This window comes from Balearica regulorum, chromosome 2, assembly GCF_011004875.1.
Source record: "Balearica regulorum gibbericeps isolate bBalReg1 chromosome 2, bBalReg1.pri, whole genome shotgun sequence".
Classification (NCBI taxonomy): Eukaryota; Metazoa; Chordata; class Aves; order Gruiformes; family Gruidae; genus Balearica; species Balearica regulorum.
Window position 1 is genome coordinate 2976057 of NC_046185.1, and position 26581 is coordinate 3002637.

The 26581-nt window shown below is 43.2% G+C and overlaps 1 protein-coding gene across 8 annotated transcripts in view; it reads left to right on the top strand.

Annotated features, from left to right (window-relative positions):
* TSNARE1 (t-SNARE domain containing 1) overlaps window positions 1-26581 on the top strand; it is a 500132-nt gene that overhangs the window by 102842 nt on the left and 370709 nt on the right. For all 8 annotated transcript variants that reach the window (XM_075743202.1, XM_075743206.1, XM_075743200.1 and 5 more), the window contains one exon: window positions 6089-6211. In XM_075743202.1, coding sequence (XP_075599317.1) covers window positions 6127-6211 — 85 coding nt within the window. In that variant the 5' untranslated portion in view covers window positions 6089-6126. The remainder of the gene's footprint in view (window positions 1-6088; window positions 6212-26581) is intronic.

Sequence of the window (26581 nt, forward strand, 5' to 3'; positions counted from 1 at the left end):
CATCACCTGCACTTTGATGATGTGGCTGGTTAGATACCAAGGAGGGACTCCAGTTTATGGATGTCAAATACCAGAGGTTTCCTGGAGAGGTTGTGTAGTCTCCATCCTTGGAGATATTTGAAACCCATCTGCACACAACCCTGGGCAACCTGCTCTAGTTGGTCCCGCTTTGAGCAGGGCAGGGGGTTGGCCTAGATAGTCTCCTCAACTGTTCTGTCATTTTGCCCATTTCTCCAGTCTCAGGTCCCTCTGAATGGCAGCATGATCCTCTGGTGTATCAGCCACTCCTCCGAGTTTGGTGTCATCATCACTCTACCCTATCATCCAGATCATTAACAAAGATGTTAGACAGGACTAGACCCAGTATTGGCCCCTGATGAGCATTGGCCAGTCTTACCACCTCCAGGTGTGAGAAGACCTCTCCGTGTTGCCTGTTCCCAGAGGTGCTCTGTCCTTCCTCATAGGCTCTCCCAATGTCTCACTTCATCTTTCCTGCTTTGGTTTAGAGCTATTCCCTCGTCTTGTCCAACATGAATGAAAGAATTTTTTCCTCCCTGTCTTTTTGCAGTAGCTTTGCACAGATTTGAAGGCTCAAGTTTTCCCATCAATCTTCCCTTCTATAGGCAAAGCAACCCCATTTACCCAGACTTTCCTAGCAGGTCATGTTTTCTTGACCTGTTGTCATTCTCCAAGTTCCCTCCAGACTCTCTTCAGTCTCTGGCAAAATCTTTGCTGGAGCCTGTTGCCTACAGCTCAGGTCTCTGCAGTGTGGGGTCAAGCAAAAGGTTTACTTCACCTGTCTAGAAGATTGTAATCCTATTTATACATCCCACGATGGCGTCTGCCACTTTTGCAGGAAACATCATTGCAGATCTGTGTTCAGTCTGCAGTCCTGTAGCGTCCCTCTGTCCTTCTGTGCAGCACTGGCCAGTTGTTCCCTATCATTCGTTCCTGTACTTGTTTCATTCTTCTAAATTCAGGTCCCTGCAGTTGACCTGAGTTGTCTAGCATCTTATTTTCTTTGTCAAACATCACGTCTGGTTTGTTTAGGATTGTTCTGAATGCTGAAGCTGTCATCTGACTCTCATGTTTGGTGTCATGTCTGTGTTTAATGAGGCTAATCTCTGTTCCAGCACCCAGCTCACTGCTCAAAATACAAATGGAGAGAGCAGAGCTTAGTGGACCCCACACAGTTTCTTCTTGGGTTATGACAACAGTCCACTGGGACCATTTTTCTAATTAAAAAAAATAATTTACCTGCACCTCCAATCCATTTCTTCTGCCATCCAAGGAAACCCCTAATAGCATAAAGCTGTAATATCTGCTGGTTTTTTCTGCTAACTCCGCTGCCTGCTAACTTGTTGCATAAAGAAGTTAACATTGGTTTGATATGACTTGTTGCCAGATGCATGCTGGCTGTTACTCTGTTTTTTACCGTCAGATAATTTCAGTGAATTTATTCCATTGTTTTTGAAGGAGATGGAAATAAAGCTGATGGGTTTGCAATTTTCTTAGTCTTCTTTTCTTCACCCATTTAGTAAATAGGCACAGTTGGGGTCCTCCAGTCTGCCAAGGCAGCGGTGAATGACTCATAAGCTGCTTCAGACATCATAGGAGGAAAAATCACAGAATCCCAGAACCGCTGGAGGTCATCTTGTCCAACAACCCTCCTCAGAGCAGGGTCACCTAGAGAAGGTTGCTCAGGCCAATGTTCAGTCAGGGCTTGAATATCTCCAAGGATGGGGACTACACAACCTCTCTGCACAACCTGTGCCAGTGTTTCACCACCACAATAAAAAAACCTCAGATGAAACAAACAGCATTTTTCTTTTTTAAATGGTATTTCTTGTATACCATTTAAATGGTATTTCAATTCATCCCCATTGCCTCTTCTCCTGTCACCAAGACGAGTCTGGCTTCATCGTGTTTACTTCCTCCCATCAGACATTTATACACATTAATACCACCCACCTCCCCGAGCCTTCTCTTATCCAGGCTGAACAGTCCCAGCTCCCTCAGCCTCTCCTTGTATATTAGGTGCTCCTGTCCCTTATCCATCGTCATGGCCCTTCGCTGGATTTGCTCCAATATGTCCGTGTCTGTCCTCCTTTTCCATTTCTTTCCAGTATGCTCATGTCTTTCTCATGAGCCAAAATTCAACTTTAAAAATATCTAACTTGCCTAAAGTGCTCTCTAACCTATTTCTTCCATGCTGAAATCTTACCTTTCATTCCTACTACTAATTATGCTGGCCATTTTAATGTCCCTCTAAATGGCAACTGATGTGTCTAGGGGAACTCTTTAAATAATTTACCTGTTTGTTTTTTCCTGCCAGTATCTTTCCCAATCCAAGAAACACTGACCAACCCTTGCCTTGAGATCCTACATCGCACTATTACATTCACTGAATGATTGACTTCTGCACGATATACAGAGCAAGAAATAGTTCTATGTCATTAAAATACAAATTCATGCCTCTGGCAGGATGGATGTCGTTTTAGTTTGACCTGGGTATGGTTGTTCCTGCATTTGTATTTTAGGTGATGAGGATAAAGCTGTGATAAAATCTTTTTTCTTTTTTTTCTTCTTTTCTTTTCCCCCCCCTGTATCTAGTATGTTAGGCAATGCTTGTTCCAATTTGTACAAACTGCCTTCACAGTAAATTGGACAAGTGTCCCTGAGGAGCAGTAGACAAAAGACTTGGGAAATGCCATGGGGATGGGGAGGGAAATGCTTTTATTGCCAATCAAATTAAAGGTATTTAGATCTGCTGTTAAATTTTCCTGTAAATATGTTACTGTGGGGTAGGAGTGTGGTTCCGGAGCTGTGTGAATAAGGGATATTTCAATGGCTTAGTAGGATGGGGTGGGAGGTGGTTGTTTCTAAAAAGGTTGATTAAACTAAAACAAAATATTTCATTTTCAGTTCTTTCTCTTTTTTTTCCATTACAGGGAGAAAAAGTTTTAAAATGAAAGCATGCTTTGAAAATGATAAATCAACATGAAACATTTGGAGTGCTCTAAAAGCCTTCCTTCTCTCCCCCTTTCACACCACTCTGTTGGGGAAAAAATAGATGCATTCACTGTTTGCCAAAGGAACACTTGCCCAGTTGTAATCAAGTCATTGTACAATATGGTGTAGACTTTAACTCCACACTTGTTGTATGTGGCCTTGGGGGAGTTGTGGCAGCAAAGTCTTCCTCTTGCTTATCTCTAAAAAGAAAGGATGGGTCAGGATCAACCTCTGTTTTCAAGCTGTTTGGTTGTCCCACTTCACTGCTTACATCTGTAGCCATGCTGGGAGATAAAGAAAATAAGATAAGTCCTTGTCCTTGCCCAGAAATTTTCTTGTAACTATCTTCTATGTGCCCTTATTTTCCCAAGTGAGAATTTTGCTGGATCTTAGGTTGCATTTTGCAATGGAGATTGTTTTAGCGTGGTAGTTGTGGGCTAACCTGAGACCTGGGAGAGGCAAGATTTGTTCTCAAGTCCACCACAGACTTCCCAGGTGAATCTTCATCTCTTTCTTGTAGTGTTTAGTGGTTGTAATGAAGAACTTCCATGGAGACATTATAGATTATACTTCCATGGCGCTTAGTTTTACATGTTTGATCGATTGTGGTGGTGTTGAGTGTCTTGGAAACCCCTGGTTCACAGATGGCTTCTTTTAACTTGACCTCTTGTTTACTTCGCTTTCTGTCTCCTCAATGAACACACAAATACACACGCTCATCCTTTCTCTGTGCTATTGCAAGTTGGCTGCCATAGGTTTGGACGGAAGGCTATTTTTCTAAAACAAAGGATTTATGGCCTGGGGGCACCTGCAGCCTCAGATGCCAATTATGTGTGTATGTGGTACACTGAGGCTGGGTGGGGAAGCTGTACTCTGGATTTTCTCCACTTTTAATGGATTTAGCTCCCATCCCTTGCTCTCTCAAGGCAGTTGTGCTTTCATCCTCTTTTATGTGTCTGGCCCAATTAAGGGAGGATGGTGAGTGATTTCCTTTAGTCCTTTAGTTTCCCTATCTGGCGAATCTCAGCAGTAATTTTTTGTTTGGTTTTGAAACTTTGAAAATAAAAAGGAGAATGAGGGACAAGAGGTGCCTGAGACCATTAGACTGTTCCCAGTATAGTCCAGAAATGGGAATTTCTGGTGCTTTGCTCTCCATGGAGGACAAATCAAAGGAATAGTTGCAAATACACCTCTGTGTCAGTGCACCCCAAAAGAGACTGCAGCCCTCTGCTGAGGCATCTATCAATGCATACATCTGGACATCATGCGACACGTAGCCGAGTATCAAGAAGTTCTTAGAAACTGGAGGCCTTTCCCAGCTTTTTGCACGTCAGAGGGAAAGTGGGCAGTCAAGGCCATGTGCAGTTTGAGTATCCAAGCCCAGGACGGAGCATTGCATCTCATGTCATCCAGCCTTGCACCCCAACATCTTTCTCAGTACAAGACAGACATGGAGCTGTTGGAGTGGGTCCAGAGGAGGGCCGGAAAAATGATTAGAGGTCTGGATGACCTCTCCTATGAAGACAGCCTGAGAGAATTGGGGTTGTTCAGCCTGGAGAAGAGAAGGCTCTGGGAACACCTTAAAGTAGCTTTTCAATATTTTAAGGGAGCTTATAAGAAAGTTGAGGACAGAGTTTTTAGTAGGGCCTGTAGCAATAGGACAAGGGGTAATGGTTTTAAACTAAAAGAGGGTAGTTTCAGACTAGATATAAGGAAACATTTTTTTTATGATGAGGGTGGTGGAACACTGGAACAGGTTGCCTGGAGAGATGGCAGATGCCCCATGCCTGAAAACACTCCAGGTCAGGTCGGACGGGGCTCTGAGCAACTGATCTAGTTGAAGATGTCCCTGCTAATTGTAGGGGGGGTTGGACTAGATGACCTTTAAAGGCCCTTTCCACCCCAAACCATTCTATGATTCTGCCATTGTGCTGAAGGGGTTGCACATGCTTGTTGGAGAGAGTAGTTTTTTGGCCCCATTTTTTGGTTGTCCTTCAGTTAAAAAGTGACATTTATAAGACAGAGCAACTCCCTACATGGAGGGCAGGTGGTGTTCCGAGTCATCTCACGCCACTGTGTCCTCTCCACTGGACCCTCCCATGCTGCTACACTGCAGCATCACTGTATCGCTGCTTGATGAAGGGCTACCTAGTAGGTAGCATTGTCTTCTACCTTTTTTGGGGAATTAATCTCTATCCTCAGCCTCCAGATTTTCCTTGTTTGGGATTTTTTTTTCATAGTCTTGTTTTAAGGACGCAGCAGCTGGGTTTGGTCCTATATCATGCTCCAACTGATGTAACACTTTTATCTCTTCTCTTCCTTTACCGTCATCATCTCCATGCCTTAGGGTTGAACTATTTTTAATATCAAAGTCCTGGGACCCTGCTGATATGCTGGAGGGTATCTGAGGCCCATGGTGAGACAATGCCTGTGGATGAAAAGGGTGAAGAAGTAGTCTTTCTCTGACAGTGCTGCATTGATTTCATTCTGCTGCTGCTACCTTAGGCATTGCAGGGTTTTGGTTTTTTTGTTTTTTTTTTTTTTTTAAAACGAGCAAGGAAAAAAAAATATATTTATACTAGAGGCCCAGGAGCTTATAATATAGCAGTAAACTGTCTCTTTTGAGAGCTCATCAAGACTGCACTATGATGGATAGACCCCTAGCCAGCTGCATAGTGGTAATGTTCCAGAAGACAGCATTACTTTTCTTTGATCAAGTGCCTAGTCTTTGCCTACTAGCTCAGGATCTCAAAGCGCTTTGTGAACAGCGAGGAATTAAAAGTCTTGCCGTGGCTGAAACAGATAAATGGTTGCCCTTTATTACTGGAGAAAATAAGGCACAGAGATGTCAAATGACTTCTTTGCTCCCCCAAGATCAGCTGTAGTCCAGGAGACCTGGATTTTAGTGGTTTGGGTTTGGGGTTTTTGTTTGTTTGTTTGTTTGTTTGTTTGTTTTTCTGCAGGTAGGCATCCTAAAGTTTGGAGAGTCCTGTTTTTTTTTTTCTTTTTTCTTGGAGTACTTGTGTTTAACTGACTTTTAACAGTGTTGTATCTGTCTTTTTCTTTGTTTTCTTAGATTTGAAGTATAATCCCGCATCCATTGCTATCTAGAAAATGTCTTATGGATCCATTGATGGGAGTGGATTCGGGAGCAGGAATCCATTTGGAGGTCCTTCAAGACAAGGCTACCAACCTCTCGGTAAAGTATTGATCCCTTGCTGTAATTTATTCTACTGGACTCCCTGAGGACTGAAGCTTAACTTCCTCATTTTCAGTATGGCTGATGTATAAATATCACCATCTCTCCAGAGGGTCATTTCTGATAGTGATTTTCAAAGATGAAAACCAAACTTTTGTTGGATTTGTTTGTATGATGAGGCAACATGTTTTACCACGCTCAGGACTTGAGGCTGCAACATGGAAGAGCAGCACTGATGAGGGTTTTGGAGGTATTTCTAGGGAACTACAAGAAGATACGTGGCATATGCCCTAGACCTGCTCATGTCTTTCCTCTCTGTGGCTGGCTACAGGCATACAGATGACGGGAGCAGATGGGAAGATGTGCAAAGGGCAGCAGGCTGTGCTGTACCCACAGAACGTAGCTTAACTGCTGTGGAGGCTACTTGAATCTGGGACATGTGCTTGGATGTGGCAACAGGATCAAAAACATGCTTAGGAAATGCTGAAGCCATAAACACTGGCTTGCAAATGACTGTGGATTCTGTTTTTGTGGCATGTTTTTAAGCAGATGTGTTTTCCTTCCCTGTTCCACCCCTTGCCCCAAAGAACTCTGGAAACACTAAAGCAGAAAGAGAACAGCATCCAGGTGTCAACCTCTGTATCTGAAATGGTCCCAAGTGTACAAGTCAAAGCTGTGCTTCATAAAAGCAAGTTCATAATTTATTTATTGAAACATGGAGCAGAGCTAATGATTATAACCTCCTGCTTTTGTCTGTTGAAGGTGTTGACTCTGCTGTGTCCCCTTCTTGACACAGGCATGTTGTAGGAGGCATCCTTTGCCAGAAGAACAGTGGGTAGCACAACGGTTGTCCCTGTTGACATGGGGCTAGCTTGTGAATGGAGTTGGAAGGTAGGTCTCATCCTGCCCACTTATGAGCTGCTGTTTGAGAGGCTAGCCCATGTGGGCAAGGGCAGATAAGACCACATCTCCAGCTGCCCAGATGTGCGCTAGCTCCCAATCCAGATGGGCAATTGCTGTAGGGCTGGATCTGGATTAATCTAGTTTGGCTTTCAGCAAGCCTTGTTAGCTTCTTGCATTTAATTTTGGTCCTGGGTCTGGCTTGCACTGGAGGGTGAGGCTGCAGTGGCTACGGTGTAGGCATGACTGGGAGTTCAGACTTCTGCAGAAGCATCAGGAAAAGACTTTGTAACATGGCAAAGGGCCGTGTTACCACTTTGCACCGGGAAAGAACATCACCCCTCTCTTCAGTTGCCTTTGATTTCAGCTGGGCTGTTCATTCAGGCAGCCGGATTTGGTTTTGAGGGTTGCAAATGTTCTTTGGGAAACATTTTGTTGTTTTGTAAATAGATGTCCCGTCCCCCCCCGATGGAAATATAAAAGAAGCATAGAGGTTTCTCTTGGTTTTCTGTTTTCTTACGAGTTTGGGTGTAATTATGATTTTTTTTATTATTATTTGAAAAGGGAGAAGGTATTGAAGTAAGTGCAAGTTGTCTGTTCAGTTGTAAATAGTGATTTTTAGGCTATTCTACAAGGCAAAATTAAAGGCATAAAAGCAAGGAAGAATGGGATACTTGGGCACAATGAAAGAACCATAAGAAAAGAGAATTGAAATGTGGACTAGACAAATGATGAATCTCATTGTAGTTTAGGTTAAAAAAAACATGAATACATGTTGTGCTGCATGAAAGGACCACTATTTTTAATGCAAATGCACAGAATAATTCGAGACACTTGAAATCTCTAAATATTGGAAGAAATACCTCATTATGTCCAGCTTGCCCATCATTTGGCAGTTACTGATGTGACGCTGAAGCCGCCATCAGTGGATTGCAAAAAAGCAGCTGATGTAGAAACATCAGCTTTCTCAAGACAGCCACGGTCTGTCGGATTGCTAGCCGGAGCCTGTTAACACATTGGCTTATGTCTTGGAGTTGAGTGCTGGCTTCCCCTCCACGCATGCACACACACATCATCTCGGGTGGTATTGTGATGGACACATCTCCAAGGTCCTCTAGGGTTGATTATTCCAGCAAGGCAAAATTGGTTGCGGACTTGCTAAATACAGAGTTGGTCCTTTGGCTAGGCCTCCCTGCGGAAAGGATTGCAAGGGAAGGAACCTGATTGTGTTGGCCAAGGGCAACTTGGAGAAACTTCTCTCCTTTCTGTGTGTCTCAATCAGAAATGTTACATCTGAACTTATGTAGCTCCCCATGCCCCTTCGCCACGAGAGACTAACACCTGCTGGATGTCTTTTGTTGTAGTATCCCCAAATATTGTCATTAATTATGTGTCAGGAGAGGGTAATGCAATGCTAATCGTCTGCCTCCTGCTTTTGAAAGATGGATGACTGGCTTGCTAAGACAAAACTGCTCGCTGTATTAGATCATGGTATGGCTGGAACAAAAGAGCGTGGCCTTCCCGCTGGTGTGCGTATGTCCGCTCGCAGTGGGGGCAGACCTTGATGGACGCATTCTGCATGTGCTCTAAAACTCTTCTTCTTTTCATATTTAATAAATAAATAAAAACAGGTACCAGCACCTGTGCAGATAGTTACTGTCCGACAGTAGTGTGTGGTCCAGTGGTAATCTTCAGGCATCCAACAGAAACCCCTGAGATCCTGCAATAATAATGGTGATGGGGATGGCACTGCTTAATAGCCTTTCGGTAATAAATGGGAGCGGAAATCACATACAAAGAACAAGCAAGTTTCGGCATCCCCAGCTCCCCCAAGAGCTGGTGGCTTGTCACAACAAGTGGTCGTACAGCAGGATGGGGAAAAAAAGAACCACCGGTAACTTCCTTTTTTAAATCTTTAATTTCATGAAAGAGAGCAAAGAAAAGGGGATTCGGGCTTTGTTTGGGTTTTTTTGACAAAGGGTGATGCTACCATGAGGGTGTCCTCTGTCCTAATACCCATCTGTCCATCTTGGCTGCATTTCTTCCATGCTTGATCCGAATGCGCTCCCCAGGCTGGGAAGGATTAATTACTTGAAGGTATTTCCTGTGTCCCTGGGCTGACACAGTGATGGATGGACTTACAGCCCATCACCGGGCTGTGAGGTGGTTTCCCCTTGCTGACCAGCCTAATTAGAGAGATCCGTGGGGTGCGTTTGCAGCAGTTTTGGGAGGAATCCTAGAGGCAATTTTTTGGAGAATTTAGTTTGCCTGGGACTCCTGAGTGTCAGAAAACTCTGATTCAAACTCAGCTTTTGGTGATGTTGCTTGATATCCAGGATTTCTTGGGGTGGGGGAGGGAGGAAGTATACTTTTTTTTTTTTTTTTTTTTCCTTCTCCTCTATCAGAAATTGTTTGGAGAAAAGGGAGATTGCTCTCAGCAAAACTCAAATGTTCTGTAGCCTTAACTGGGGAACACCATAAGGTGTGTTGTGAGGATGACCACCAGGATTACTTGGAGTGTAGCAGTTCTAGGGGTCGATGGTGTTGTTCCACAGCCACTGAAGAACAGCGAGGAGTGGCAGGTGGAGGTGTAAGCCATGTCCCTTCTCAGCAGTTGTGAGTTATGACCTCCTCCAGCAGCATCTGCATCCGCTCCTCGTTCTGTTCCCAAAAATCCATGTAAAACCAAGTGTTCCCCTGTTTCTTTGTAGGAACTTCTCTGGGCTTCAGCTGTGCATTGGTGTTGCATGGAGAAGTTGGAAAGCAGATAGTAGAAAGCTGTTCATTTATTTATTTATTTAAATTTTTTAACCTGAGAAATTAAAAAGATTGAAATTACTTCAAAAGACGTGACATCTAAAATAAATGGAGACCAAACACTGCACAGCAGTAGAAGTTAAACCTGGATTCTTACAATTTTGATGTGTGTGACATGCAGTCTCTACTATGTTCAACCTGTCCTCCCAAACCCATCATTTTGTGGGGAAAATGAACAAAACCTGCTGTACACAGGGAGGCATGGAGGTCAGGGAATTCAAATAGCTTGAATTAAAATGCCACAAGCCAGGAAATTTTTAACTCTGCTTTTATTAACCTTATTGTGCCCTGGACATTAAATACCAGGTTAGAAAAGGTGAGGGTAATTTCATATTCCAGAGGTGCAATGATGCTAGGTGTGCTCAAGGGACTGTTGGGTCAGTGCTTAATTTTACTCTGACTTCATCTAGACCATTTTTCCTTCAGTTGCTCCTGAAGATATCATACAGGACACTGGCCAGAGTTGCACTCAAGATGTATCATCACACATGCGTCTTTCTCCTTGTCTGCTAGGTTGGTTGTCTTGCCACAGAACGAAATTAGATTGGTCCGTGCAAGTTGTTCTTGGCAGTGTTCGCTGGGTATATATCACCTAATTATCATTTCAATACTTAGCAATTGTTAAATGATTTGTTCTAACATTTTTCCAGGAATTGGGTCTATAATTTTCTTTGTCTCCCCTCTCTACCACCTACCTGCTGCTCTGGTACACCAGCCAGCTCTTGGGTGGAAAGTCCCATCGAAGTGTTGACAATGTTGTCTCTGTCCTTTCTCAGTGGTTGGACCATCCTTCTGTCCTCTTCAGACCTCTCCAATCCTATTTAGCTCTTTTCTTTGCAGTTTTGGAAAGTGGTTTGTCCTTAAAATAGCCCACCTTGGGGTTCATTGTTGCCTTCAGGCTGGTGAAGTCGCAGACCTCACGTGCTGCATGGGAGGGAGATGCTCACACCGGTCGCAGCCACTTTGGTGCGATGGGGATAGCAGAAGCTCTACTGGAGACCCAAGTCCAGTGGCTAAAGCTGTGGGAGATGTTCTCTAGACAAAACTCACTCAAAAGCTCATGTACAAACCAGCACTGTGGCTTGACCACCACGTGGTCTCATTGCAGCTCTGGGTCTGAAGGCAAACCGTGGGAAGTAATCCACTGCCAGCTTTGCATCTTGATACTGCAAAGTGCTGAAGCACGTAACAAACTCTTAAGTACACAAGGAATCCTCCTGAGGTTAATTAAAATTAAGCAGGTGGTTAATCCTTTTGCTGTATTCAGACCTGAATACTGCTTTGTTTTTGCATTAACAACTTCTCAAATTACTTCCATTACTTGCAACACTATCAAAGGGACACTGAAACCCTTGGTCGTTGCAGTGTACAGCGTTGTCCAAAGGCTCTGGAAGGTGGTCTAGGTCTGGTCGTGGCAACTATTCCTCACCAGAGCAATAAGGGACCCAGCTGTGCACTTAAATGTCTTTAGTATAGAGTGTTAGAAAAAGTTAAAAGCAATGAAAGAAAGCAAGAACAAAATCTTTGAATCTTTTAGGGAGATTCAAAGCTACTATGCAATATTAGGGATTTTTTTTTTTTTTTTTTTTCAGAAATTAAAGCCTTTAAAAACTGAAGGATTGGACCATGTCTTGATCACATTCAGTAATATAATCAAAGCAAGCTTTTGGGATGGAGTCCCGTCAAGTGTAGAATGGAAGGAAGGATTTGAAGTGTGACCTTCTGTAGCACCTTTTATCTGCCATGGGTAGATGGGTTCACAAATATTACTCCAGAGGTACTACCTGTGCTGTAAAGAAAGTGCTCTTTATTTTATACAGCACCAAACAATAAAGTATTGTGTAAAGAGTTTCTGAGAGTCTTAATGATTGAGTATCACTTCTAAATCTTGAATCCTGTCTTTTTTTTTTTTTTTTTTTTTCATTTTTGGGGACACGGAAGTAGAAGACTCAGGTGTTGTATTAAATAAGTTATTAATTGACCTGAAATAGAGTCCTGGTCAAAGCCTAGATGCAAATAATACAAGAAAATCATAACAAGATGATCTCTCCCACTAGACAACCTCAAAAAGCTTTTTATGGCATCTACAGAGGAATTATTTCATGTTGTTTCTTTGCTATTGTGCAAGACTTCCAAACATTACAAATTTATTTCCTTAGTCCAGTTTTACTAAATTTAGAGGATATTCTCTGTTTTACATCCAGTTCTTTGAGATCTTAGCAGTGATTTAATGAATTAATAAGCCTAAACATAAGAAAACATATTAATGAGTAATGAATAACATATTTTATAGCAAAAGGAATTGCCAGGAGAATTAACTTTCATACACGAATTAACTTTAAAACTGTTTGTTTTGAAAACCTCTGCCCTATCCCTTCTGGCACGTTTAACATTATAATAAATGTTTCACTGTAATCTCAGTATTTCAGGGAAGTTAAGTGGTTATGCATTTATTTATATAACTAGCAAAACCAAAACACACCATTGGAATAAATAAGTGTTTTAATTAAATATGTGAGGGTGAGCTGACAACTTCATAGCACTTAAAAAAAAAAAAAAGACAAAATTAAAACCTCTTGGGTAAAGACAAACTTTTTTTTTCTCTACCAATTTTATTTGCTAGTCTTGGTCATCCAAAGCCATTTTACTGTAAACATGTAAAAATGCTGATTGTCCCAATCTTGAACAGAAAATCAGAAAGTAACGACACTGGCCTCTCCTTAGGCAGCATTCAGCTGGAAATGCATTTAAACATCTCATCCTCTCGGAATAGCCTGCTCCATTTTCCACTCGATTACAGTCAAATTAGAAGGAGCTTAAGAAGATCCTCTCCCCGCGGTCTGCTCGTCGTATGGGTGGAGGTACCTTGATAGGCAAAGCGGAGCAGGATGAACGTGATGGTGATTCCTTTAGTTTCCCAATGGATGCCTGACCATGAAGCCCAGGGAGAAGGCAGGATCAGGCTCCAGACAGGCTGAATGCTCCAGCCAGCATTTTTCTTGAGGTTCTGCTACTCCTTTACTGCAACATGCCCCAAATTTTGTTGGAAAAAAGTGGTATCCAGGAGCAGGCTGTCATTGCTGGCACAGATTTATCCACTCATGTTGCAGTCCCTGTCCCGTTCTTCAGAAGGTGCTGGTGCTGACAATTTTTGCTGCCCTTGTGGCTTGCTAAAAGGTCTTTTAATATTTTGTTTTTGGTTTTTTTTTTTTTTTTTAAGGTTTTGTATGTGCACATCAGGAAACCAAGTGAGGTTGAAATTAAATTTGGCTTAGTCTGTCCTAGTTTGGATTGACACAAGGACGTAAATGTGCAGCGAGCGATCACGTGTATGCTCTGTCTCTTCTGCTAGTGCTGTAGTAACCCCAGTAAATTTGGGAATGGATATTACTGAGCATCGGAAGGAGAACTAGAATAATATCTGGCTGGTTTTACTTTGTCCCAAACGTTCCCCAGGTACGAATCAGACATAGGCACGGGTGAGGTTGTGCAGCAACACTCTGATCTTCGGCTGCAAAGCAAACTTTATATTAACTCTATTGCTTCAGGGATTATTTTTGTTGTTGTTGTTGTTGCAGAATTTCTGCTGGGGGTTTTGGCTGTTAAGAGTGAAGGAATTTAAAGAATCTGAAACCTGGGATAAAGTTTAGGAAGGGAAAACTTAACCTCTGCTGCCTGTGCTGTTGTGATATGGAAAGTGGGTGCTGCAGGGCATGCTGGATGATATGGACCTCAGTGTATTTGAGAGGTTGGAGTATATTTACATCCAGTGTTATGGGGAAAAAACCCAACAAACAACTAGCAAAACCTCTGTGCATGAACACAGCTTGGACCCCAGCAAGTCCTTGAGCTTTTAGAGAGCACATACGCACCCAGGCTCCACCACTCCTGCTCCTACCTGTAGATCGCTGAGCCTCCAAGGAGGGGAATTTTTCTCCTCGTTTGCTTTCACAGCCCTGGACAAGCCCACAGTATCACTTGGGAATATCTGGCTGAGTCAGCAACTCCCCTAAAAAAAAAAAAAAAAAAAGTTACGTGCTTCTTTACCTGTCTGTAAGACAGAGCTAAATTGTGCATTTTTAAATGGATAAACATGAATTTGTTTTAAACCTAGATGGTACCTAATAGCCAATCTATTGTAAAATTTCTTATGCTTGGAGTAATTCCTCTTTGACATGTATATCGCTATTTCTTTCCTGAAAGCACATCCAAAATACAGAGTCTGGGAGCTGCAGAGCGCTGGTTTTCAGTACTGAATGAGGAACACTTTTTTTTTTTTTTTTTTTTTTTTTTTGACATGAGAGGAAAATCCTTTTAAATTTTAAGGCTCTGGACTGGAAATTTGTGAGCTTCCAAGTCTTGGTCACCTCTGCCACTACTCTGTAGTGTGGCCTGGTGCAAATCTCTTAACTTCCCTGTTTTCTTGTTTCCTTCCCCTCCTGTTGCCTACAATTGTCTAATTAATTAAATTCTTAAGGATGTAGAATATGTCTGTCTTAATGGATTAGAAGAACAGAACTTAGCATCCTTTGTGTATGTGTGCTTTTTCCTTTTTCTCTTTGAAGATGCAAGTAGAGTTTTATAATATTTGCTTCTGCCAGCAGAATGGGAATGGAGATTTATATAGATACTGAAATTGTAGTTGTGGATTTCTGTTCTACAACCTCACTATAAGGATGTATTTCTTTGCAGAATGTATACAAACTCACTGCTGTACATTATGGAGGGGTAGGCACAGCTGACCCAAATATGTATGACACAAACAGAATTTGAGTTGGGTGGAAAAAAAAAAGGAATAAAGATTTTATCCATGCTGTCAGTCCAGAAATATCATTGCTAACTCTCTCTTCTTCCAGGTTGATGTTTGCTTGGAGACAGACACTGGCAGCTAGAAGTGGGCAGGGATTAAAAATCAACAGTGAGGAAGGACTCGACAGATGTAAGCAGGTAGATTGGGGATTAGGGTGAATTAGTGTGGATGGAAAGCGTTTAGGAGCAAGGAGGGATTTTGAACTGGATGTTAGGGCGTACGTGTTGCAGATCTTCCCTGAATTTGTCTGTTAGGCTTGGATATTAATGGTGGGGATTCATGAGCACCTTTAGTGGCTGTCAATGTGGCTGAAGGTAATGACAGTCCTACAGGGGGTTGTAGTGGGGTGGAAGAAGCAGCTTGTGTAGGTTTTGAGGTGTGCAAGTGATTGCATAGGTGTTTCTAAAACCAATTTCCCGTTGCTTCCTCACCTCAAGCGGGAGCAGGCAGGGCGAAGGAGGAGGAATAAATCAAAGCCCTGCTGATTTGTACATCAAGGAACAAATGCAATGAGCTTAGCCAGGAAAAATAGCGCAAAGTTAGTTGCACTTGACAGCTCTCCTCCTGCTCACCTCTTGTGCTGCTGAAGCGTGACATGGCGGTGGGAAAGGCGAGTGGAAAGCTCATGGTCTCTTGCCCCTGCGGCAGCTGGAGGATGGCTCTGCCCAGTCCCATCCCAGCGGTGTTTCATCCCTTGCAGAAAATGAGTTTTATCATAATTTGATGGATGAAGGATTTGGGTTGTGGAAGAATTCCTGCTCACAAACCAAACCCATTGCCTGTTCTGTTTCCCTTGATGACTGTATCCTAAGGTTTCAAGCTGGCATGATTTTCCTGGAAAAGGCTTTCTCCTCCTGGTTCCTGAGCCATAGGGTTTTCCTTAGCCAGACTCCCTTGCTGTTAAATCTTGGTCATTCCCTTAAAACAGGGACCCGCTGCAATTTCTTGCTTGTGATTCACAGGGCTTGCTGTCATCTAGCACTGGCCATCCTTTGAGGTGAGCAGTTTCTGTCCTGGGCTCATCTTCCAGCAGAACCACGCATGAGCTTTGCTACTGGGATTTTTGAACATCTGCACAGTAGAAACCCAACAAGCTGTAAAGTTGCTTTTAAATTTTAAAGGAAGTACTTGAAAAAAATAAAACTTGCCAGTGGACAGTTATGTAGATGTAGATTTTCATTCTCTTCTTTTGGCAGAACTACTTAGCATCTATCTTCCACAGATGCTCCTCTCTCTTCTCCCTGGATGGTTTCTTAGTCTGCAGAAGCACTTGAAGATAGCGTAATTCCTTCTGTCCTGTAGCTGTGGGAGTTTGGTACAGGTTGTCATCATAGACACTGTGACTTACCTGCCACTTCTTCCTTTGGCTGAGATGGAAATGAAGCAGCTGGAGAGTGAAGTTTTGCCCTTTGGGGTACTCACATGGATGTCAGTGCTGAAGAAACCAATCCTGAAGACTTGAAGGCAGTCTGGAGAACCATAGATCATGCTGTTAGTAATGATTCTTTAAGCTATGAAGAGCAGGGCCTGTCTCTGACCACCTTTAGTTGTGACATCCCAAGCAGTACATGCATTTTATTCTCTGGTTTCCATGCCTTTCTGCAATGCTTTCTTACCCCACATAACTCATATTTTTAGAGAAGCTCAGGGTCAGAGACTGGCACTTCTTGTTGTTTCAAGACTATTTGCCATTGTCATCCATGTCCCAGTCCACAGAGTCACAGGGGATGCACAGAATTGCTCTTGTCTGGTGACAGTGGGAAACGTCCCCAGTTCTTCCAAATCACCGAGCAGCTTCCTTGGGCTAAGGTGCTATTTTTAGTTTTAATTGAGCTTAGTCTATCTGAAAAACTAGATCCCTTTGTCCCTGGCAAAGACCCACACGTCTAGCCGCCGGGCATGATGCCATCTCACCAGATGGCCAACAGGGCAGTGGCCAGCACAACTGTGTCACATCTCCTCTGCTTGGCAGCACACATTCCCAGGTGACAACCACCATCCGCTTTGAACTTAAAACACACCTAGGGACTGGCCAAACCGATGTGGCAGCTTTAATCCAGCCCCACGTAGCAGTAACTTCATTGAACATCATTGAAATAATGCCCACAACTGCTTTATAAGCAGGTGGGACTCGCTGAGAAGCTCCTTGTCTTTGAAATGTGGTGGGTGAGCAGGAGGTTAGCTTTGAGGTGCCCTCTTGTCCAGACCCCAAGCTGGTTTCATGCATCTTCAGATGAACTAAGTAGAAACACATTATTGGGATGTCTGTGTTTCTTACCTTTCTGTGGCTGCTGAGGAACACAGCAGGATGAGGATACATTTTTTTTTCCCTATATGAACACCTCTTAAGTACATTAAAGATGGTTTAATTCCTTCTAAACACAATATTTTTAATGGTAACTAAGCCTGCAGCACACTGAAGTGGTACACAGGTGATAATTCTTGGGAGGTACGGTAGCGGGATAAAAATATTCACAGTGGGCTTTTTTTTGCAGCCTATATCCCATTTTCAGAAACGCTTTTAAAGTCACATCTCACAGGTCTCCAGGTACTTGATGATGCATGTAGGGACAGGGGAGTCCAAGGCCCGTTTCTGTTCTGGAAGGCTTCCAGGAACTAATAACAATAAAATAGCTAAAACTGTATAGAATGTGTTTATGTACCTACCTAGGCTGTATGCATATGCAGTATATGTAGTTGTGTGTTTGAGTATGTTTTTGAAATGTAATTTGGAGGTTTCAGTTGTACTGTCATTTCATACCTCTCCTTTTATAGTCTTACTGCTAAAACAGAGTGTTACTTATTCGTAGTTTTAATTTTGGATTTGTTAACAGAATTTCAGTCTTTTCGCAAAGATTTTTTTTCTTCTTCTTCTTCTTCGTGGGGTTTTCACACGTATTGCTCATAAGTCTTGGAGAAGAAGCAACCAGGCCTTGCTGACATCCTGACAGGGAGAAAAAAAATGCATGCTTATGTACAAGATTAATAAGAAAACAGACACTCTTGCAAACAAGAGTTTGAGCTTCATGGGCATCAGAGAATGGGACTGCTTTGGAGTCAGGGGATGCCTGGCATCCCCCCCCGCCCCAACTAGATGAGGGGTGTTAATTGGATTGTTAATGTATCTTGTGTCAATGCTTCTTTTTCCCTCCATTCCTCCCAATTTCACCTGGCAAGAATCCAGCTTTCCTTTTTTTTTTTTTTATTTTATATTATAATAATTTTATTTTATTTATATTATTTTATGCTATTTTCTGTTATTTTATGTTATGTTATGTTATTTTATGTTATTTTATTTTATTATTTTATTTCTTTTCATTTTATTTCTTTTTTGTTTGTTTGTTTTATTTTTATTTATTTATTTGTAGGATGTCTAGTTGGTGGGAGGAGAGCTGCCTGTCTTGGTACTGCTCTCCAACCTTTTTGTTTCTAGTTTCTGGTGGAACACCCTATGCTCTTCGGTCCACCTTTTTTTTTATTTTATTTTTTTTTTATTGATGTGTTTTACTTCTTCCAGGCAAGTCTGAACACCTCTTCAAAGCTGATCCGAGAGGGGACAAGGAGCGGGCCAGCATTTCAGCGTCACGCTAGGCGGTGGCAGTGCCTCTCTGCAGTAGAAAGCCTTACGAGCGTTCCTTGGAGCTTCTCTCCTTGGCATTTGCATCAGGGTGGCTGTGAGTCAGGCAGAAGGGATTCCCTGCCGGCAGCGGGGGGCTTTCGCTGCTGTTGTACGCTGTGAATTCCTCTTCTTGGCTGAAAACAAAAGCCAGCCTGCTTTCTGGGAGAAATGCTGGGTATTCTGCTTGATTTGATGTGTCTCGCTTTCCTAGATATTTCTAAAAATCCCACCCCCTCCCTATCCATTGGTTTAGGCACAGCAGGGACTCAGCTTTTTATTTTTCTCAAAAAAAGATCTTTTTTTTTTTCCCCAATTGTTTTCTTCCCCTATCTCTCAGTCCTCACTTGCCCGCGCTGCTTTTCTTGGCCAGGTTTCCCAAAGCCAAGTCAATGACATTGTTTTACAGTGCCCTATAAATACTTTTCCTATTTTGGCATGAGCATATTTATGTCTGCGTCCCCGTCGGTGCAGACTGCAGAACAGCTTTGTGCTCAAACCCCACCATTAATCTTGGATCACCTGGAGAAGGCTCCAGCTCTGAGCCACATCTCCATGGGAAGGGTGGGTGGTTCACTCCTGAACCACCAATCATAGAATCATAGAATGGTTTAGGTTGGAAGAGACCTCAAAGATTCATCTAGTTCCAACCCCCCTGCCATGGGCAGGGACACCCTCCACTAGACCACGTTGCCCAAAGCCCCATCCAACCTGGCCTTGAACACTGCCAGGGAGCCAGGGGCTGCCACAACCTCTCTGGTCAACCTGTTCCAGTACCTCAGCACCCTCACAGGGAAGAATTTCTTTCTAACATCTAATCTAAATTGACCCTCCTTCAACTTAAACCCATTACCCCTTGTCCTGTCACTACACTCCCTGATAAACAGTCCCTCACCAGCTTTCCTGTAGACCCCTTCAGGAAGGTGCTATAAAGGTCTCCCCGGAGCCTTCTCTTCCCCAGGCTGAACAACCCCAACTCTCTCAGCCTGTCCTCATAGCAGAGGTGCTCCAGCCCTCTCATCATCTCCGTGGCCGCCTCTGGACTCACTCCAACAGCTCCATGTCCTTCTTGTCCTGGGGCCCCCAGAGCTGGACGCAGTGCTGCAGGTGGGGTCTCACGAGAGCAGAGTAGAGGGTCAGGATCACCTCCCTCGACCTGCTGGTCACACCTCTTTTGATGCAGCCCAGGACACGGTTGGTTTTCTGGGCTGCAAGCGCACACTGCCGGCTCCTGTTGAGCTTCTCATCAATCAATACCCCCAAGTCCTTCTCCTCAGGACATCAACACGAACTCTTCCCTGCCCTGAAATGGGCACTCATGGCAGTCGGTTTTAGGAAGTCCATTCCATTTTCTCATCTAAGAACGGGACCGTTACTCGTAGGCTTAGATGGATTGTCCTGCGTTAAACCGTGTGTGGGCATATGTTGTTGCCCTCCCTTGAAGTCCTTGCCAAAAGGAGGTGTGTGTTGGTGGTATTCGTGCAAGCGAGCCACATTTTTAACACAGTAAATAGATTTTCTCCTTTGTCTACCTTTTGAAGGATATGCATATTGCTGTCCTCCACAGAGAGTCCTCTTAGCCAAGGTTGTCACTGCACTAAACATGATGTTTACTGGCTCATTCATTGACTTGTGTTTTTCAAGCCTATGACCATGGCTCACTGGATTAACTTCAAGTAGTCAAGCATCTTCACGTGTGTCTTGCTTCCTTGACATGGAAGAGGGGATGGGGGAGAAGTCTGTCACCGCTCTCCAGGGAGGTTTCCCTCCCTGCCCAGCCTGCAGACAGGATTGTGGCCAGAAGACCAGCAGAAGTGTTAGGAGACTTTGTACGCTGTTATATTTCTTCTGCTGCTCTTTTTAAAGGCATATTGATTTGCCTGAGATGGGTTTTGGTTGCTAATCTGCAGTTCAGCAGTGACTATGTCAGATCTTGTAAGTTAAGCAGGAAAGGAGGGGAAACCTCAACTGAGAGGTGGAAAATGAAGGTGATTTAGTGGCTGCTGCTCCCAATGGGTTATAACGCAGAGGTACTGACAAATACTTAAAGGAGCAAAGATGTCAGATTCCAGCATGAGAAATATCTCAGTTCCTGGGAGGAGGCTCTACCAGGCCTTTTAATGACCCCCAGTGGCCAAGATCAGTTTTATCTCATCTGCAGCTTTGCAGAAACACGTAGCCACGGATGAAAGGCTTTGCAGTGAAAGTCACATACAACACTTGGCTATTTAGGAGCGAAGCGCCAAGAAATAACGTGATGATGAGGGCAAGCTGGGGACCCAACCGGAGTTTCCTCATTGCAGTGCTGGTTAGCTGTCTGCAGCATGCAAATGCTTCCCCATCAGCTTGAGCTCAGCTTCCTCTGCCTGTGCCTGGATTTAGAAGATCAAAAAATAGATCAGGATATTGGCTGTGTCTACTGGGAGGAGCGTCACCGGGTTTGAAGATGTAATCATTTAAAAATAAAGAAATGAAGGTTGGTGTGCTCTAATGCAGGAGCTGTTCTGCAGCTTTTTTCTTTTCCTTTTTTAATATACTTGATAACTGGTCTTCAAACTTCAGTGCTTCAGAGGAAGCCTGAAACTAATTCTGCATTTGAATGTTCTGGTGGGATAAATGCTTTGCGCTTTTTTTTTTTTTTTTTTTTTGAGGATGTTTCCAATCCCAGGTTAAAAGGTAGAAAAGGTAAAATACCTACTGATACCTGCAGACACCATGAATTTGCATTTTTAGCTCATTTTCTGTGAAACTGCAATTTTCAGCAGCTCAAGGTGAGGCTCAGTGCAGCTGGCAGAAGGACAGTAGTGGGGGGTTTTCGTGACTTTTCATTGTGAAACAACCCCATGCATGACCAAAAAAACACCCTGGGTATGTCAAGGGTGGACGCGATCAGGAAGGTGGTGATACGGGGATGGGGAGCGCAGGGAAGGAAATTTTAAAAAGCTCTCCTGGGACACCCTGGTTTCTGCCTTGCCTGAAATCTTCTTGCAGAGGTGGATCTGGCAGCAAACACATCAGCTTACCATCTTTTCCATTTATTTCACAGTCTCACGATGGGAGATGGGGCTTACCTGCTGTAGAGGAAGAGCTTCTTGCACTGCTTCACCTTTAGCTGTGCCCAACGAGAGAAGAGAGGGATTATTCACTAGTTGTTTGTGCCTCTTTTTCCTTTGCAGCTGCCATTCCCTGCTAAAATAGATATCAAACTTGTGATTTGTCTGCTCACAAATAACTTGTAAAACTTACTGCTCCAGGCATCGAAAAAGACATCTGAGCTGGTGTGGGAAGGCTTGAGAAATAGATGGAAGTGCTCAAGTATGTTTGTAGACACCTTGTTTTTCCCTCTGACTTGCACACATGAGGCTCCTTAAAACACAAGGCTCTATAATCACGTCGTCTAATGTAAAACCACATGGACAGGTTATTTTTTGTGCTTTGGGAGTTGTTTTGCTTGGTTGGTCCAGAGTTGTTCATGGAAGACTCATGGATGTGTGACACTTGCTATGGGAAGACATCACCGTGGCCAAAAGTTCATCTGAGCACCAAAAGGCGCAAACTATTTCTGTGCCCCAACGAGTATACACAACTGTAATGGTAAACATTTAAGGATAACGGGATTAGACCCTTATGCTTCAAGGTATATATATAAAAAAAAAAAAAAACCTCTAAAAAAATGAAGGCTTTGAAGGATCATTCCTATGTAGGTTATCTCTCCATTTCTGTAGCTTCTCCGTAGGTCCTGGAGGCAGGTATCGAAACACATGAATTTCTGATCTGGCCCATTGGCTCAGATCTTATATAAATAGCTGTGCTCACCTTGGGAAAAGTTTTGTTTGGGGAAAAAAATTCTAAATTCTCTGCTGGAAAGTGCTTTGGAAGGGCAAGGAGGATAAAGAGGATAAAGAATCAGTGTATGTCTGCAAAACAGCATTGTATAAATTTAGGGATTTTAGGGACGAGGCACAAAAAAAAATCTTTTACAGAAGTGGTTACAGTATCTGGTTGGGAGCTTATCAATGAATAATGAAGCAGGCTGCAGAGGACCTCTTCTACTTCATCGTAGATTTATCTTATGGTAGTTTATGAGACCCTCTGATGTGTTCTTGAGGAGGTTTAGAAAGGATTTCATGTTAGTGCTGTGTGTGCAAAAGGAAAGAAATGGGGATGGAGGAGAAAAATGAGGAGAATGGGTATGGCAACCCCATAGTGCAGAGCAGCCATAAAACTGTCGGGAAAAGGGACTGTCATCCTCAAGGCAGAAGTGGAGAACAGGTGATTTGTCTGCATATTTTAATTTCTTTGCAGTAACTAGGGACAGACCGAGGTAAAGTTGCAGACCCCCTTGGGTAAGAGCGACTTTCCTGGACAAACTGTGCAGCCATTGCCCAGTGTTAGTGCAACTGCCTAGAAGATCGGAGGAGAAATATTTTGTGCACAGCGAATTTCCCCACCCATGAATCTGGAGAAGGAATAAATCACTGATTTTGATAGCAACACAAGACCAAATAGCAACACAAGACCATTGTGGGACAGAGCAGAGTGCTCATTTAGACATGATCTCCTGATATTCCTGGTGATTACATTTTATGCAGGATCAAATGCTGACCATCTTCTGAAGCTTTCATAGTAATTCTTCAAGGTCAACTTCTTCTTGTGTCCAGAAGGGACCCAGCTGAATGGTAAACTTTACTTGATTGAAATCTGCAAAGCATAACCCGTGTCCTTGCATCTGCAGTGACATAATTTTGCTCTGGGATTTTGGAGCAGGCACACACAAGTAGATTGTAATACAGCAGGCATGTTTGATGTCCTGTCTTAAATCCCAAACTATTAACTTAATTAATATCGTAGGCTCTTAACACCTTTCCCTACTCGCGAGCTACCTTGCGTGAGACTGGAAAAATGATGCTGCTTCACCTTTCCTAGCCTTGCAGAAGCAGAAGTGTATGTCGTTTGGTCTGTATTAATTATTTCACTCTCAAGGCCATGATCAGCCTTCGACAGAGAGCTCTGTGTGAGCTTTTAGCTCTGGGGTTAAGCAGCTCCCTCGCTTTATGCCAGGGGAGCTGCACTTTCCCAGTGTATATAGTGGTAGATGTGTAGATATACAAGACCAAACCCCACTTTCTAACTGTGGCAAGGGTATTTTAAAGGGTAAATGAGGGCTTTTTTCCCCATTGTTTATCCCCCCATGGATAACATAATTGTGCATTATTTTTAGCTAGAGTAGTGTTGTCCTCTGGCATAACCAGCCTAATTATGTGCAAGTGAGTGTGCAAGTGTTGATTTTCTTAGGGAGATGCTGGTGCAGAAAAAGATGCAAAACTGCTCTAATTGATTTGCTGTTTGTGTGGACAAAGGGGACGATGAGATGGTTAAGCTCCTGTCTGACATGGAGATTAAATTCAGTTTGACCAGCGCAGTGAAGTGTTGCTGAAGATAAACTATTTTGAATAAGTGATTCCTTAACCAGCTGCGTTTAGGTCTCTCCAAAATGTTCATTTTAGGTCTGCAGTTTGTTTGCAAATACTTAGTGCCCGGAAGAAGTCTCCCCATTTTTCAATAAGAAGTTGTCCATCTTTTCCTCCATAGGGAGAGCAAAGGAGGGGGTGGGAAATGTAGAAACTTGATTTGTCGTAGTGTTCAGGACAAGACCAAAGAGTTGGATGTCCCAAGGTCTTGCCTCAGCCTTGACACTCCCTCGACATTTCTGGGCAAAAACTGAAGCAGCGCTTCTTTCCCTAATGGTGGTGTTAACTCACGTTACACGTTGCTCTTTCAGTTGTAATTTTGAAGCATATTGAGGATCTTGCTGTGATTATGAAAATTGCAAAGAAATATTTACGTGTTTCCAAGCTGTCAGACTGGGCAACAGGGAAGGAGGAAAAAAAAACCTTCCTTATTCTTCTTTGGGATCTCAAGGCTTGTAGAGGACAGAGGAAGAACTAAGGTGTCCAGTCTCCTATTGGACATTTTGCCTCTTGTTAATTCCCTCGCTCCTGAGTGCGTTTCATCATCATAAAGGTCTCGTCACAGATTTTGCTTTGAGTGCTAAAAGCTTTGCTCCCCTCTGCCTTCTCCATGATTTAAAAGCCACAGATGCTGATACATCTCCGAGACAGAATCTATTACACTTTCCTGCCAAGCAGAGCTATGGCACTTGCTTTATTTCCCTCCTCCTAACACTCAATTTGTTCTTTCTCGGTGCTCAGCTGGCCGCATTGCTGAGCACCAGCAGGGCTCGCTCCAACCAGTGGTTCCTATTAGCTTTCCCCTTCTTAATTTCATTATCCATTTCTAATGGCTTTTTAATGGCTGAGCTGAATTTACAGTACCGAGGACTTCGTGTACCTTCTGTTTCTCCAGAAGTGTTTCAGGGATGGCATGATTGACCATCCGCTGCTTTACTCATGCCATAGAGAAGAGCTGGTCTCCAGAGCTGGAATGTGCATTTATTGGTTTTTGGGGTTTTTTTTGTTTTTTTTTTTTCCCTTGAGTGTGGATAGTGGAGCATTCGCATGTGTGTCCTGAGCTTCCTACCAGTTTGTAGCAATTGCTGATTTTCCTTCTTTGAATCTCAAATGATTGAACACTTGGTTACATGTATGTTGAGAAAGTGTTTGTCCACTCATATCTATTCAGGTGTGAGTAGCATCTACAATCGTTCCTTGCAAACATTGCATCATTTACCTTTTCCTTAGTTTCTCTTTATAAATTCAGTAGTTGTAAAACTCATTTCCCACTTTTTGTTTTGTTTTGTTTCCCCCTGATATTTCTCCGAGCATCCTTTGGTCCATATCCCAGCCGTAGAGTGGGACAGCAAGTTGCCCCTTGGCCTGGGGAGCCCACCACACCTCTCTGAACAAGATTAGTACCTGAGCTCTGGCAGCGCTATCAGGTTTTTACAGCTAATCATCTGCCTGGTTTTGGATGGGAGCAGCCACTGTGTTTATCTCCAGCTCTCCCCTAGGGTTTTTGAGAGCCACAGACCTGCCAAGAGGGTAGATGGCTCCCAAAGTTGCCCTGAGGCCACGTGGGGGTCACAGTCATTGGTATCAGTTTTAATATTCATACAAATATATGCTATTTTTATTAGTCACTAAATCTGTCGGTGGTGGAATTGAGGTGCTCCACATTTTAAGGGTAATTAAAGACTGAGTAGTTCATAAAACATGATGCAGCCTGCGGGGTCCTGGCAAGGTACTGAGCGTTGCGTGCAGTTGCCAAAAGGATGCCAGGTGTTGATGGGAAAACCGAGCTCTTTCCCTTCCCATGTTCTTCTAGACTTCAGCGAGGCCTGAACTGAGGCCTGACAACGTGGATGTGAGAACAGGTGATTTGATGCTCTTTAAGCTAAGGCATCTTCATGGCCAGGAGCAGCATTGCAGTCCATCGCCACCAAAATTGTCCATCGCGCTTCTACATGTTCCTCTTCATCAGCCTTCAATTATTTCTCCAGGGAGATTAATTCAGACCTCAGCATTGAGAAGTGTTCGCTGAAGTATGACTGAATCTTTCCTTTAAGTCTGTTTCCTTCACATTTACTGTTTCTTGCTCTGATCGTCCCCAAGTTACTTCTCCTCCATAATATTGGCCTAACAAAGCATGGCTGCAGAAAGGTCTCGGGACTCACCTTTTGTCTCTAATGGCATTAGCCTGAGTTAGCCTTGCATGCTGCAGAAAGTGAGAGTGAACATCACATGGCAAAATGAATAAATGTGACAGTTACATGGCATGGCGCAGGGATGACTGTGCCTGGGGGTCTTAATGGGAAAGATGGAAATGTTGCAATTTTTGATGAAGAGATGAAGAGCGCAAGACCTCTTGCTGTTGGACTTCTAAAATTGTGAGAGGTACCATTGCAGCTCATCATATTATCTTTTGTCTCCATATAAAGTGAGAACAATGGCAAAACCCATAATTTCTCTGACATGAAACTTTGTGTGCCTGTATTTTTTTAGATTTAAAAAAAATTGAACAAATAAAAACCCCAACCAGAGCTATTTGCTTTCAGGGAACCCTCTGGCTTTTGTTTTACAGCTCCAGCTGGGAAATTTGGGTATAGTTTTGAAAGGTGAAAGGACCAGCTGCCATGAAGTGGGAAATAAGAAAATGAAAACTTAATATTTATGTGAACACCAGTGACCAAAGCTAACCGCGGGGATCAGTATTCGTTCCCTGGAAAACAGGGTTTATAGCTGCCTCTATCATCTCTTTTCTGCTGAGC